We start from the raw sequence: 13,157 nt of genomic DNA, 5'->3' as shown, positions 1-13,157 counted from the left end.
ATTTACAAGATGATGTTTGTAGTTTGACAAGAGTTGTATGCTTTCAAGATAAGTTGTGTAGTTAGAATGAGAAGATTGAATTAACATTTAATACTTTCGAGAAAAGTTAGATTTTAGTGTTATAAGTTCTATGCTTTGAAAAAGTTCTTTATTAACATACTTTTTTTTCCTTGAGTAATATCCACCTTTATTCTCAAAGGACTTTCAAAAATGTTTGTACCAAGTTCTAATTATTTTATCCCGATATCAAATTTATCACGTTATAATGCTGACCTTATCACACATGGCAATTTATCACCTTATGACATCGCCTTTATCTTATGTGAAATTTATATTGTTAAAACACAAGTTGCAGTGCTGTGAAATAACCTTCCTGATTTCTGTTGTTTGCATAGTTGTCACAAAGATTTCAGTTCATCAAACCAATTTTAATATCACGCAGAGACAACCCAAGAAAATACAAAATGCAGTTTCGAAATGCCAATTTAATTTATTAAGGCACAAAAAGAATAATCCATAACTGCCTCTCCCTCCCCCTTGTTAAATCACGAAATAACTTTGACTAACAACAGTTTTCTGAACGCCGAGTTCAATTTCACAGGCAACATGACACCACATTTGTTGAATCAAGACATCACATAAATATAATCTGCCAGACAAAGTGAAGTAGGCTCCAAGAGCTTGAGAAATAAACTCGTCATGCCACGATCCAAAGCAGTTCAAGAAGAAATTAGAAAAGCCATCTCCAATCTTTATGGAGAAAACCAGGAACAGTGGCAATAATACTTGGAGTGGTCGACCCCAGAGTTTGACGACGACTCATCCACGACTTTGCAAAACAACCTAGAAGAAGACATCCAAAGAACTCCAGACCTTGCTGGCCTGGTCACGTTCAAATGTTAAATTCATCATCATGATGATACAGAACTTTTTTCGGTGGTGGGAGGGGGGGGGGGGGTGCAATAGTTTTACGTACAATACTGTTGTGTGCGTTTTTTATTTTGAGGGATTTAAAAAAAACCGTTAAAAACCAAATTCAGTGTCTTGACACTGGAACAGATTATTACGTTTCCATTCATTTCAATGGGGAAAGACACCACCGCGTGCGTTTTTATGTTTTCTTGTATGTCGCCTAGTTGTCTTCCTCCTGTTGAATGTACCGAGCAGAGCCTGCAAATTAAAAAATATGTATACATATATAGATAAATATCAATAATGCCCGCATGTTGGGGGGGAGGGGGCTACAAAGATGGGGTACGGAGGGGCGGGTGTGACACCGCCTTGATGACGCTCGTCATATCGGGAGACATTTGGCCACCCGAGCGATCCTTGGTGCCTCCTCGTCATTCTCTTCGTCCACCTCCTCCTCCTCCTTCCGTGGTGGACATCCGACGCCGGAGTGACTGAAGATGCTCTTCGCCGCGATGGCGTGACGCGCGTGGACCGACGCGCTTTTGCCCTTCCTCCGAATCTGTTGATCGCCTTTGGGTTGGACGCCTTGCTCTGCATTAGGATGAGCGATGATGTGATTTACAGGTATACGTAGTGCACGAATGGACGGCAGGGCACAGACCGAAGCTGAGTGCATGTTCGTGTGTGTGTGTGTGTGTGCGTGTGCGGGTGTGGGGGCAGAAGCGACATTACTGCATCCCCCTGCCTTGCGACGAAACTCCATCGTTGCAGGCCGTGACTGTCACTCGTGTGCAGTGCTGCGGTACTTGAACGCACCATTTCATAACATAGGAGCCGTCTAGCCCCCCGCCCCCTCCCGCAGCCGCCTCTGACTCGCCCCCGCAAGGAGCCTGCTCAGGCCGGCTCACCTCGAACCCACTTGTTGGTCCTCCGCCGTGGTCGGCCGCGCGTGTGATTTCTAGGACACTTTATTAGGTATACCCGCACTCCCCATTATGATACCCATTGCGACAATAATGTTGGGTTTTTGGGGGAGGGGGGGAGGGGAAATATTAATTTTCAAATGTATTACCGTGGTTGCGCTGCATTATAATGGGACTTGTGACCCTCTCGTGCTTTTCAAATAGTATACAGTATTTGCTTCCTCGATATCCAATTAAAGTGCACTCGTCGAATGACGAGTGCGCTCTCGTAGAACGTTTCCACGACTGTATGACATTGCTACACTATTAGTAAGATAACTACATGTTACTCATGAGGCAAAACTGTTGACATCTACGAACAACTAGTTCAGCTAGTCAAGTACTACATGTGAATAGTCGAATTTTAGAATGGCACAATTAGCACTCGTAGCATGCAGCTGTCAACTAGCGCACTGCGTGCTCACCTGTAATAATCAGCGAGTTGTGCTACTTGTGTTTCGATGCTCTCTTCTCCTCAATAGTAAGAAAGGTGTAACCGTAACCATTTTGGGGGCTTATTCATTGCTCGTGCTATCTTTCAATATGTTTATAAATGTGTTTTTATTATTTTAAGTCTATTTCAAGACCTTCAAGAAAAATAAGTGCCGTTAGAGCTATCCAAAACATGCCAAAGGGAGTCTTTAAGTAGGGTACTTCTATATCGCGGATTTCACTTATTCTGCGGGTGGTTGTTATTTTAGATTGATTCCCTACAAGTGTTTGGGACTCACCACCCGGTGTAATTTGTCATTTGACATGAGCAGGTCCTATCCCTGGTGTTCACCCAGCATCCATGATGTGCATGTTGGGTTAGGTAGCACTATCGCTTTTAATCGGCATTAGCAGCTGCGCGGTGGGCCTGAGCTGCTTACTACACAACATATGCTTGCCCCTCACCTCCTTGCACTCTGACCTTTGGGAAACCACTTGGCTGGCTTAACAAGCAAATGTAGGGCAGGGCCAAAAGCTTTTCAAACACACCAAGCGGTTGTTGTTGGCGCGTAGTTGTTAGTTTTACAGAGACGCCGCATCTGCGCTATGAGGCTGAGGTCCAGGAGTAGCGAAAGGAGGTGGCTCGACGAAGATGAGGTCCACAGCAGAAAGTTTTGTTTTTGTATTGTTTTTGTTTTGTTGTTTGTCTGACTTGTGATAATGATGCACTGTTGTGACTTGCAGGTGAAATTCGAGGAGAGTGACATGATTCCAAAGTCAGGAAAATCTCCGGCGGACACGCGGAAAAGTGTGGGCATCCATGAGTTTGCGGCGCTAGCTAGATCGTCCCTGAATGGTAAAAAAAAACAAATTTTCATCACAGAATCATATTTGGCAAACAAGCAGCTTGGAGAAATACTGAATTGATAATACACTGTGTTCCAAACACACATGCAGGGATCTCTCAGGCAGTGAAGGACCATGTGACCAAGCCCACCTCACTGGCCCAGGGTCGGGTTGCCCACCTCATTGAGTGGAAAGGTTGGCCCAAACCCGTCGACCGCCCCCAGGCGGCCCACTTCAGCTCCTACTGCCACCTGAGCGAAGTCGAGAAGGAGGCTCGCTTCGCTGCAGGTACTGCACGCACACGCACGCACACACCCGCACACACCCGCTGCAAACATACTTTCACTCGTTTGACTATTTTGCATATTTGTAGTTTCGTGCGAGTGTCTAGAGATGAGCCCTTGCACTATTGCGACTAGCAAAAAGACTTTTTTCTTCTCCTGGCAGTCACATGAACTCTATTAAATTAAAAAAAACCAACAACAATTTTAATAGCAATACAGCTAATATTGATAATATTTGTGTATTATCTATTTTATGTATTCATTATTCCTATTCCAATTAGAATACACTATTTGAATTGTATTTGTAATGAATAAGCTATTATTTTCATATCTTTGAACTTGTAATAATGGTTATCTCATACATGAAGTTGTATGCCACCTATAATAATCAATAATTTGAATTACTTCCCCCCAACATTTTTAGTGTGACTATCCAATCCATAAAACACATTTAGTAGCAGTACATGCGTATTTGTGTTTTATAAATCTTTTTTCATTGTACTTCAATGCACTCACCATTTTCTAAAACACATCCACAAATAAAAAACAAAACAGTCGCATCACCCACATTGACATTGATGCTAATAAAATATTTAGCGTCATGCGTACGATAATATCCATCTAATTTCTCCAAAATCAAATCCATTTCTTCATTTATTTTTAAACAAATATCTTATTCTGTAACATTTCTGTTATTGTGTCATGACCAAAATATGACATATTTCCCACCAATATTCTGCACAGTAGTTGTTGTCGTAATCACACGCTAACGCAGTTCAAGGTGCAGCAAATATATTTTGAATCCGCTGCAATGCCTTGAGCGTGAAAGTAGCCGTCGGCGGTGTTTGATTGCACCGCGGCACGTGCATCCTTTGACTTGTTCGGGTTTATCGGCGGCACCATCTGGCACCTCCGACCTTCTGTCAAGCGCCTAATCCCCCTCAAAGTCTCCTGGGAGCAGCGGGGGCCGGTCTTGGTGGCAGCGGCTGCCTCGGCGAGAATCACTTGTCGTCGCCGTCATTGTCGTTGTTGGTTGGCCGTGACTCATCCTCGGTCGTGACGTTAGCCGCTTTGAGGAAAGTGGCAGCGCTTATCTGCAATCCCAAAAAAAATAAAAAATACTTGACCGTGTTTCCTTAACGGTGACTGAGCCACGGCACCTCTTTTACAAGAGCAAAATACTCTCAAATAAACACGCTCCCCCACAAAAGTAGAAAATACTGTCCACTCTATTCATTCATTCATTCATTCATTCATTTTCCGATCCGCTTCATCCTCACAAGGGTCGCGGGGGGTGCTGGAGCCTATCCCAGCTGCCTTCGGGCAGTAGGCGGGGGACACCCCGAATTGGTTGCCAGCCAATCGCAGGGCACACAGAGACGAACAACCATGCACGTCCCATTTGATCAATTAATTATAGTATTGCGTACGTTTAAAGAAAGTACATATAATAAAAACAATAAAAGAACAGTAGTTGTGCATTTAAAATACTGTATATTATTCCTAGAACATTAAATTGGGTCAATTCGACCCGTAGTATAACAGCAGGATGACAGTAAACACTGCTAGGGAATCAAAATGAGTCTGTGGGATTTTGTTGTACATTTTAGAAATATGTATGTTTATATTACTAAACTTTAAATGGGTCAATATGACTTGTTTGAAACTTTAAAATGGGTCAATTTGACCCACAGTCTGACAGCGTATTATATGGCTCCTCAGGATTTCTTCTTTTAATAACCAAAAAAAAAAAAAAAGAAAACCGTACAGTGATTTGTTTGGAATTTGTGACAGTTTATACAAATGTATTTTTCCATCCATCCATCCATTTTCCGATCCGCTTCATCCTCACAAGGGTCACGGGGGGTGCTGGAGCCGATCCCAGCCGTCTTCGGGCAGTAGGCGGGGGACACCCTGAACCGGTTGCCAGCCAATCGCAGGGCACACAGAGACGAAAAACCATCCACGCTCACACTCGCACCTCGGGGCAATTTTAGAGTGTTCAATCAGCCTGCCATGCATGTTCTGGGAATGTGGGAGGAAACCGGAGTACCCGGAGAAAACCTACGCAGGCCCGGGGAGAACATGCAAACTCCACACAGGGAGGCCGGAGCTGGAATTAAACCCGGTATCGCTGCACTGTGAGGTTGACACGCTAACCACTGGACCACCGGGTCGCCCCAAATGTATTTTTAGATTTTTAATTTAAATATGGGTCAATATGACTTGCTTTAAGCTTAAAAACGCGTCAATTTTACCCACTGTATAGCAGTGGGGCGAAGTGTTGCTTAAGATAAATAACAAACAAATACACCCCCCCACTCCCCCATTTTTTTTTAAAGATTTAGTTGTGGTTATGCAGCAATTTAGATTTTTCAACTTCAATATGGGCCAATATGACTTGCTTCAAATTGGGTCAATTTGACCCTCATTACAGACAGTGAGGATTTGTTTCCTTAACATATTTTCTCCAGTGAAATGTATCACATTAACCTGGTTTTTAAATAGGTCAATTTCACGAGCAGCGTTAAGCACCTTTTTATAGATTAAAAAAAAACAAACACTTACTGGAGTTTTAAACTGAACACCTCGTAAATTTGAACAAGTTCATACTTGGAAATGGGTCGGTTTGACCCGCAGTAGGTCTAAGCTCCAATAGAGGACCGACTTGACTCCGTTGGCTTTGCCCCAAGGCGTGGCCGAGCAGTTTGCCATCGCCGAAGCCAAGCTGCGAGCGTGGGCGTCAGTGGACGAGGACGACGCGGACGAAGAAGAGGAAGAAGACTCCAACGACGAGGACCCCAAAGCGGGCTCTCCCACCGACTTCCCACCTCACAGCGCAGCAGGTACCCCCAAAACCCAAAAGCCTTTCCACCTCATCTACCGTCATTCCGCCTCCGTCACTGATCAAATCCCACCTTGCCATCTCTTCCAACCGCCCGTCCACGTAGGTTTTCTGACTCTTTCCTCCTCCCTTAGACTCCACCACATCCGATCCTACCTGCGCAGCGCCGGTCCGGTCCGAAGGGATTTCTGAGGGGTGCGGCGGCGGCGAAGTGTGCGTCCACCACAAACCCGAGTGGAGGCCCGGTCGTTTCGATTCTTGCTACTCTACCTCGCACTCTGAATCTCCCGGAGAGGAGGAAGAGGAGGAAGAGGATGAGGTGTTCCACGAAGCTAGGGCGTGGAGCTCCGGCCTCTTCCCGTTGGACCGGGCCTCCTCCTCGGGGGTGGCGTCCCTGGACGAGGATGACCAAGACAACCAGGACCAAGGAGGAGACAAGATGGAAGAGAAAGAGTATTTGATGTGATGTGTCGTCCATGTCGTTGATGGTGGATATGACGTCATCTGTTCCGCTTTGGCTTGTGTCCTTCTCCTTGTTCTTCTCTCAAAGTCTTTTTTCAGGCCGAGAGGCGCCAACCGATGAATTGCGAGCGGAACGTCAACGCTGTCAGTTTTGTACAGTTTTTGGTGTCAAGTGTTGCTCTGGCGTTGTTTTTTCTATGGAATATTTTGTAGTGTTGTATTTTATGGAGGTTCATGCTGTGTTATGTGGATGTTGATACTTGAATGTCCTTGCACACGTCAAAATATAAGGTGGCTTTTTCTGGAGGGAGCGCACGAGTCTTGTCGTTTTTTTTTTTGTTTGTTTGTTTGTTTTTTCCCAGGCAGCTTCCAACCAACCTGGCAAACGTGGTTCTCAATTTAAGGAAGGGGTCCTCATCTTCTTGTCGATTAGACAAATTAGTGTTAAGTGGCTAATTTTTTCAAATGAACATAAAGGGCCAATTTCCTGTTCAATTCTGGGCAGGGGTCCTTGTCACTTTTTCAGGCGGGTTGGGGTCAAGTTAGTCGGTGAAACTCGTGTAAGTGGCTAAATCTCCAAATGCGCATCAGTGGTCCGCCATTGAGTTTTTTTTGGTGTGCATCCTCTTATGATAGACATGACTTAATTTAGTGAAACTAGTGTGAGGGAAAACATTTTCAGACAAGCATAAATGGTCAAATTGATCCAAAAATAGCTGCTTTGAACTAAAATACTGACTTGTTGGAATCAAGGCGTCGGTCCTTGATACCTTTTGGTGTGTCCAGTGATGATAGACATGCCCACCAAATTTTGTGACTGGGTAAACTGGTGTTGAGGGCAACTTTTTCCACATTTGTGAGAATTGTCAAAGTGACCCCAAAATGTGTGAATTGAAGGCGTTGTTGCATGCAACAAAATGCAAAATGTCACTGAAGCGTTCAAAGCAAAACGGCCAACTTCCTGATGCAATATGGGGAATGCACCCTGTTCTGCTCGACAAGCACGCAAAATTTCCTGTCGATTCATGAAATTAGTTTTCGTCTCTAACTTTGATGGGCGCTACTGTGTGAGTTTTAACCCTTTCAGGGTCAGCGGTCACTACAGTGGACAGTTTATCATGTTATCAGGTTACAGGTTATCATTATTGGTGATCGGAAAGGGTTAAGGCAGGGGTGTCAAACTCATTTCATATTGTGGGCCGCATACGGCCTCGGTCGATGTCAAGTGGGCCAGACCATTAAAATTATACCATACTCTGCTATAAATAACCAAAATATGTCTTTCCTTTGTTTTGATATAGCGACGCACAAGTACATGAGGAAAATGTTGAAATGTACCTACATTTCATTTACCTAACATTTCATAAAACACCTTAGATTTCCTTCGACAAATGTGCAATTTAATTTTATCATTCACATATATGCAGTGCAACTGATCCCACTGATTGTACAAAGGCACAAAACTTGAACAATTAGTATTTAAAAATATAGTCATGCATTTTAAGATTAAACAAGATTTATAAAGAAAGGATTTTTTTAAACCATTTACACATGTGCATATGAAATCTAAATGTAACCCCCACCTACACTTTACAAACGAAAGAGAAAACAATGACTAGCGGTTAATACATGAATTGCATCTTAATAAAAATATTCATTTTGTGTCTTTTATGCTTTTTTTTCATTTTTAAATTATCCCGCGGGCCTGATCGAACCCCCTCGGGGGCCGGTTCCGGCCCGCGGGCCGTATGTTTGACACCCCTGGGTTAAGGCATCATGACCAATTTCAACTTGTGTGCACGTGCCTACTAAATTTGCTGCATTTTTAGGCACAATGAGGCCTCCAAAAGGAAAATAAATCTCCAGAGGAACGAGAGTAAACAACAACCCCAACCTGGTAATGAAACGATGACAAAAAAAAAAAGAGCCAAGACAACCATTTTTTTCCCAAGGTGCTTTTTGTTGAAACCAAAGTCAGTGGCTCATGTACAAAAAACATAATTAATGTTCTCCGAAAAATAACAATGGCTGTTTGACTCCGAACGTGTCCTGGCATCCGTCGACATTTGCGTGTATGTTGTATGTACAAAAGCATATAAAGGGAAATCGTGTACGACAGACTTATTGCTGAACTAGATACGCTGCAAACCAGTTTACATTGAACCGTGTGCGTCTTCTCTTCTCGGCCCGGGCACTACGTCACATTCTACGATGCAAGCAGATTCGCGGCACACGGTGACAGACATGAAGTGAGCCTGCGGCATGAAAATATGGCTCCAAAAAGTGCAAGCGATACAGGCTTGCTTCCATACTTTGACACGGACTCACAATTTGCTTCGACAACATGGTATGTGCTTCTTAGTTACATGACACTGCATTCAAGGCCAGGCTGGATTATACATGTCATATTCTTGGTCATATCACGTAATAGAAGAGTAGAATATAGTCATGTGCACGTCGCCGTATGTTTGTGTGGCGATACAGTGGCAGTTTATACGGTCGTTGCCCTTATAAAAGGACCTTTAGGAAGCTGCCGTTCTTGTCAGTAATTATGAAAGAGAGACAGTGAGGATTTTTGGGACGGGCAAAAAAAAAAAGGAAGCAAAGGAATATTTAGGGCCACACTGAATTTTTTTAAATTTAATTTACTTCAAAACTATAACTTTATTCTCATAGTATTACACCTTTAAGCTCGAAGACATATGACAGGAGGGTTATTACTTTTTCTTTTCATTGTGGCCCTAATATCCCTTTAGAGTGGACAAGCACTTCAAAATAAATAAATAAACAAACAATAACATTGTCACATAAAAGTCACCCAAGGTGTGAAACAACGCCGCCTGGGTGAATTTGCTAAATCCCTTTTTTTTTTTAAACTGCATTATTATCTTTTTGTTTATTGCATATCCGGTGATGAATAAGCCAACACCACTTTACAAATATATACGTACTGTGTGATATTATTTACAGCAGACTCTAGAATAGAACCTCTCCTACAATATGTGAGCCCATTATGGGGAATTAGGTAGTTAACAGCTCTGTGCTTTGCTCTCCATTAGGGCGCACGCCACTCATTTGTCTGTACATGGGCAATAAACGCGCAACAGGAGATATGTCAAGACGCAACATGCTCCACTTGCGGCGTCCATAAACATGATGATGATGATGTCCATGATCTATAACCAAGGAATATGAGAAGTAATGTCGGGATTTGAAGCAGGCATGGGGAACCTTTTTTTTTCTTCTTCTTTTTAACAGTTACATCCTAATAAGATACTCAAGAGATTCACAACTCAGAGTGCAACATTTCGTGATTTAAAAAAAAAACAAATTAGAAAATTATAGCTTACAAGATAACAAATCAAACAAAACTTTCCCTTTTTGAATCAAACGACTGACGTTCTGAAAATAAATGTGGGCTAAATATTGTGCCGTGGGGGTTCCCCATTCCTACTTCACACTCATGAAAAAAAAATACAGCAGCGATACTAGGTATCACCGTACAATCAAAGGCATATGGTACAGTACTCAACAAAATATAACACGCTGCCTCCTACTGGTGTGGAGTGCAGATAGAGATGGCACTTTGAGTAAATTTGGTGGTTCTCAAAATGGGGTTTGAGACGCCGGCGGGTCCGCAGCGCAGTGTGTATATACATACACACACACACACACACACACACAAGTGACTTGGGAGTGGTATCCCGACTGTGGCTGTGTTGAAATGGAGCAGGTATTGTCAATATACAAATGGAAGAAATGTTAACATTCATCACTCTGATTGGTCATCAGCGATTGGTCTCACCGCCTCTAATTCTAATTGGTCCCCACTGAGAGGGGGACTCCCGCTTCTTTTCGCCGCTTGAACTGGCTCAGGAATTTGGCCCGGTGGTGGCTCAAAGTCACAAACCAGCTCGGACTCCTCTGTGTTGGCGAGGCTGCAGTCAAAGGTAAAGTCCGATTGGTCCTCGGTGAACGTGGGGCTCTCCTCGAGCTCTACCTCGCCCGGGCCAGTCTGGCCTGACACGCTGATGGGCATATCCTGGTACGCCACGTCCGTCTGGTCCTCCACCTGGTCCGGGGGTCTGGGTTCCCGCGGCAACGAGAGCCCCCGGTGGCGGATGCACAGCTTGTGGAGCTCCGTGACCTCGGAGATGCTGCTGGTGTTGCCGCTGTCACGGAAACTGGCCAGCGGGGGGCGCACTTTCACCCCCGTCACCGTCACTGAGCCCTCTATGGCCTTACGTAACTGTAAAGGGGTTTTAGTCACATGACAACAAGGCTGAAGCACACACATCACGATAAGATGTCCGATTTTGAGCAAGATTACCACTCTTTCGATCAAAGTCAAAAACTCAATCAGTGGATGTTTCAAAAAGATTATCCTGAGTGTCGGGAGTGTTAAAAGTATTTTTTTTCTTCTCAGTTTGCTCGCAAAATGTTTTTGACTGACAATCTTGAATGTAATTTCAAGATTTATCCCCCCTTCGATCAAAGTCAGCAAAGTCCCGATTATGTTTTAAAATGGTGATCCGCCAATCGTACATGTTAAACCTGTGAAATATTTATAACTGCAAATGATATATTTACTGTATGTATTTGTCATGTGTGGGGGGCCTTTCATAATTTATCAGATTTCTTAATAATCTGGGGCCGTTATCCGATGGTGTGGGATGTGACGAGTGATTTTTTTCCCCCTCCCCAATCAGCTTAGAAGGCCGTCAGCGGCCACCGATCGTAAATGTTAACCCAGTACAATATTGTTTTTACGTAGGTGTGGGGTCTCTCACAGGACAAAAGTCAGTTCAGATATTCCAAATCGTTATGTGTGTCCCCAACCAATGACAAACACAAGCAAACCTCTTTGAGGGAGACGACACCGACCAGACGGCCCATGCTGGTCACATAGGCGTGATCCAGACCCAGAAGGGAGAAGATCGTGTGGGTCTGCGGGGTGTGCAAGATACAAGAATGATGGTTGACAACGTAGCAAGTTGAGTCCTGCACAAGGTTGCTTGCTTGCACCTTATGAAGCGAGGTTTGCTCCACTAGCTGGAATGGAGCGGGGTCAATCTTGGAGTTCTTAAAATCCAGCGGCTCGTCCAACTGCTGTTCTTCCCACTCGGCGATCTAAAACCGAATAGGACACCCATCTACTTATTCTACTACGACGACTCCTATCGCTGATAACAAAAGCGCAAGATTTAGCTTGGATTTAGCTCCTTTCTTCTTCTTCTGTGGTTCTCACCTCAGTTGGGCTCATACAATCTTCTACTGTAGTCGAGTCCTGTAATGGGACAAAATTAAAAAATAAAAATTGTCAACTGTAGATGGGGCAGATTATTTTATTTGATACAGCGTACAAAGAAGAAGAATGAAAACAAGAAGTATTTCTGCTCATGTTCGTTTTTTCTTAAGATCCCCAAATGTCAAATCTTCTTCAGTCCTGCTTTTTATGCCTACAAAAAGTGACGGCTGTAAAGTTTATTTTATAATGTTAATTTGTAGATTGATTATTGGTATTGTGAGATCACCAATTAAGTTTGTTGGTAAGGAAAAAAAAAACAGGATTTGTTTCCTGTACATTGTTACACTGCGCAATAATTTTTTTTATCCATTGCTCTTCTTCTCTCTTAATATACAGTATGTTTAAACCTGTGAGTATTATTTTTAAAATAATCACAATCAGACTATAGAAAATACAGTCTAAGAAGAAATAGAAATGTGGACGGAGGATGCAAAAGGTCATGAAATATCTCTATTCGATAATTTCCAGATTAAGTGAAGATTCTAAAAGATCGCCTACTGGAGTGAATGTAAATGTGGACCGGCCCTGCGATTGGTTGGCAAGCAGGGCGATAGAAAATGGTTGGAATGAGCAGACACCTTCAAGTCAGAGACACAACACGCACAGACAGACAGACGCACTTTGCTCAGGCACCACAAGTTCTTTGGTCCTGGCAAGACAACGGTTACCAGGCAACAGTCGAGCCAGTCTTACCGCCATGGAGATGCGCACGCGCTTGGGCTTCCTTCTTTCGCACGGGGCCACCTCACACGGGCTCTTCCAACCGGGAGCGTCGGGTCAAAAGAGAGTGGACAAAGTCAATATGAGTGACCCCCCACAAAAGAAGAAAATAAGCGAAAAACGCCTTACTATACATGGTCGTTTTTTTGGGCTAAAAACGTCTTACTATACTATGTCGTTTTTTTCGTTCTAAAAACGCCTTACTATACTATGTCGTTTTTTTCGGGCTAAAAATGCCTTACTATATACATGGTCGTTTTTTCGGGTGAAAAACGCCTTACTATACATGGTCGTTTTTTTCGGGCTAAAAACGCCTTACTATACTATGTCGTTTTTTTCGGGCTAAAAACACCTTACTATACATGGTCGTTTTTTTCGGGCTAAAA

At 43.5% G+C, this 13,157-nt stretch overlaps 2 protein-coding genes across 7 annotated transcripts in view; one reads left to right on the top strand and one right to left on the bottom strand.

Moving 5' to 3' along the window:
- Positions 1-1,272: 1,272 nt before the first annotated feature.
- fam131aa (family with sequence similarity 131 member Aa) lies at positions 1,273-7,054 on the top strand. 3 transcript variants are annotated; one of them, XM_086130145.1, is made up of 5 exons: positions 1,273-1,536; positions 3,051-3,162; positions 3,264-3,440; positions 6,130-6,282; positions 6,416-7,054. In XM_086130145.1, exons 2-5 carry the CDS (start codon positions 3,072-3,074, stop codon positions 6,745-6,747), a joined length of 753 nt encoding a protein of 250 aa, XP_085986271.1. In that variant the 5' UTR covers positions 1,273-1,536; positions 3,051-3,071; the 3' UTR covers positions 6,748-7,054. The 3 variants fall into 3 exon arrangements, with proteins under 3 accessions (XP_085986271.1, XP_085986272.1, XP_085986270.1); XM_086130146.1 differs by lacking the exon at positions 1,273-1,536 and adding an exon at positions 1,574-1,887; XM_086130144.1 differs by lacking the exon at positions 1,273-1,536 and adding an exon at positions 1,976-2,963.
- Positions 7,055-8,121: 1,067 nt separating this feature from the next.
- Positions 8,122-13,157, bottom strand: part of clcn2a (chloride channel, voltage-sensitive 2a) — a 49,120-nt gene continuing 44,084 nt past the window's right edge. For all 4 annotated transcript variants that reach the window (XM_086128973.1, XM_086128974.1, XM_086128975.1 and 1 more), the window contains 5 exons: positions 12,745-12,807; positions 11,992-12,030; positions 11,769-11,873; positions 11,604-11,690; positions 8,122-10,992 (listed from right to left, as the gene is read on the bottom strand). In XM_086128973.1, the coding sequence (XP_085985099.1) occupies positions 10,516-10,992; positions 11,604-11,690; positions 11,769-11,873; positions 11,992-12,030; positions 12,745-12,807 (771 nt within the window). In that variant the 3' untranslated portion in view covers positions 8,122-10,515. The remainder of the gene's footprint in view (positions 10,993-11,603; positions 11,691-11,768; positions 11,874-11,991; positions 12,031-12,744; positions 12,808-13,157) is intronic.

Source organism: Hippocampus guttulatus, chromosome 14, assembly GCF_054856545.1.
Source record: "Hippocampus guttulatus isolate MCC_2025c chromosome 14, RoL_Hgut_1.0, whole genome shotgun sequence".
NCBI lineage: Eukaryota > Metazoa > Chordata > Actinopteri > Syngnathiformes > Syngnathidae > Hippocampus > Hippocampus guttulatus.
Note: the sequence above shows the minus strand (reverse complement) of the source record. Positions and strands in the feature narration are given on the sequence as shown.

Bases quoted from the DNA above. Each gene is read 5' to 3' on its own strand.
- fam131aa (XM_086130144.1), top strand. From the start codon at position 2,913: ATGAGGCTGAGGTCCAGGAGTAGCGAAAGGAGGTGGCTCGACGAAGAT. The intron at 2,964-3,050 runs GTCCACAGCAGA...TGTGACTTGCAG, and splicing joins GGTGGCTCGACGAAGATGAG to GTGAAATTCGAGGAGAGTGA. The intron at 3,163-3,263 runs GTAAAAAAAAAC...ACACACATGCAG, and splicing joins AGCTAGATCGTCCCTGAATG to GGATCTCTCAGGCAGTGAAG.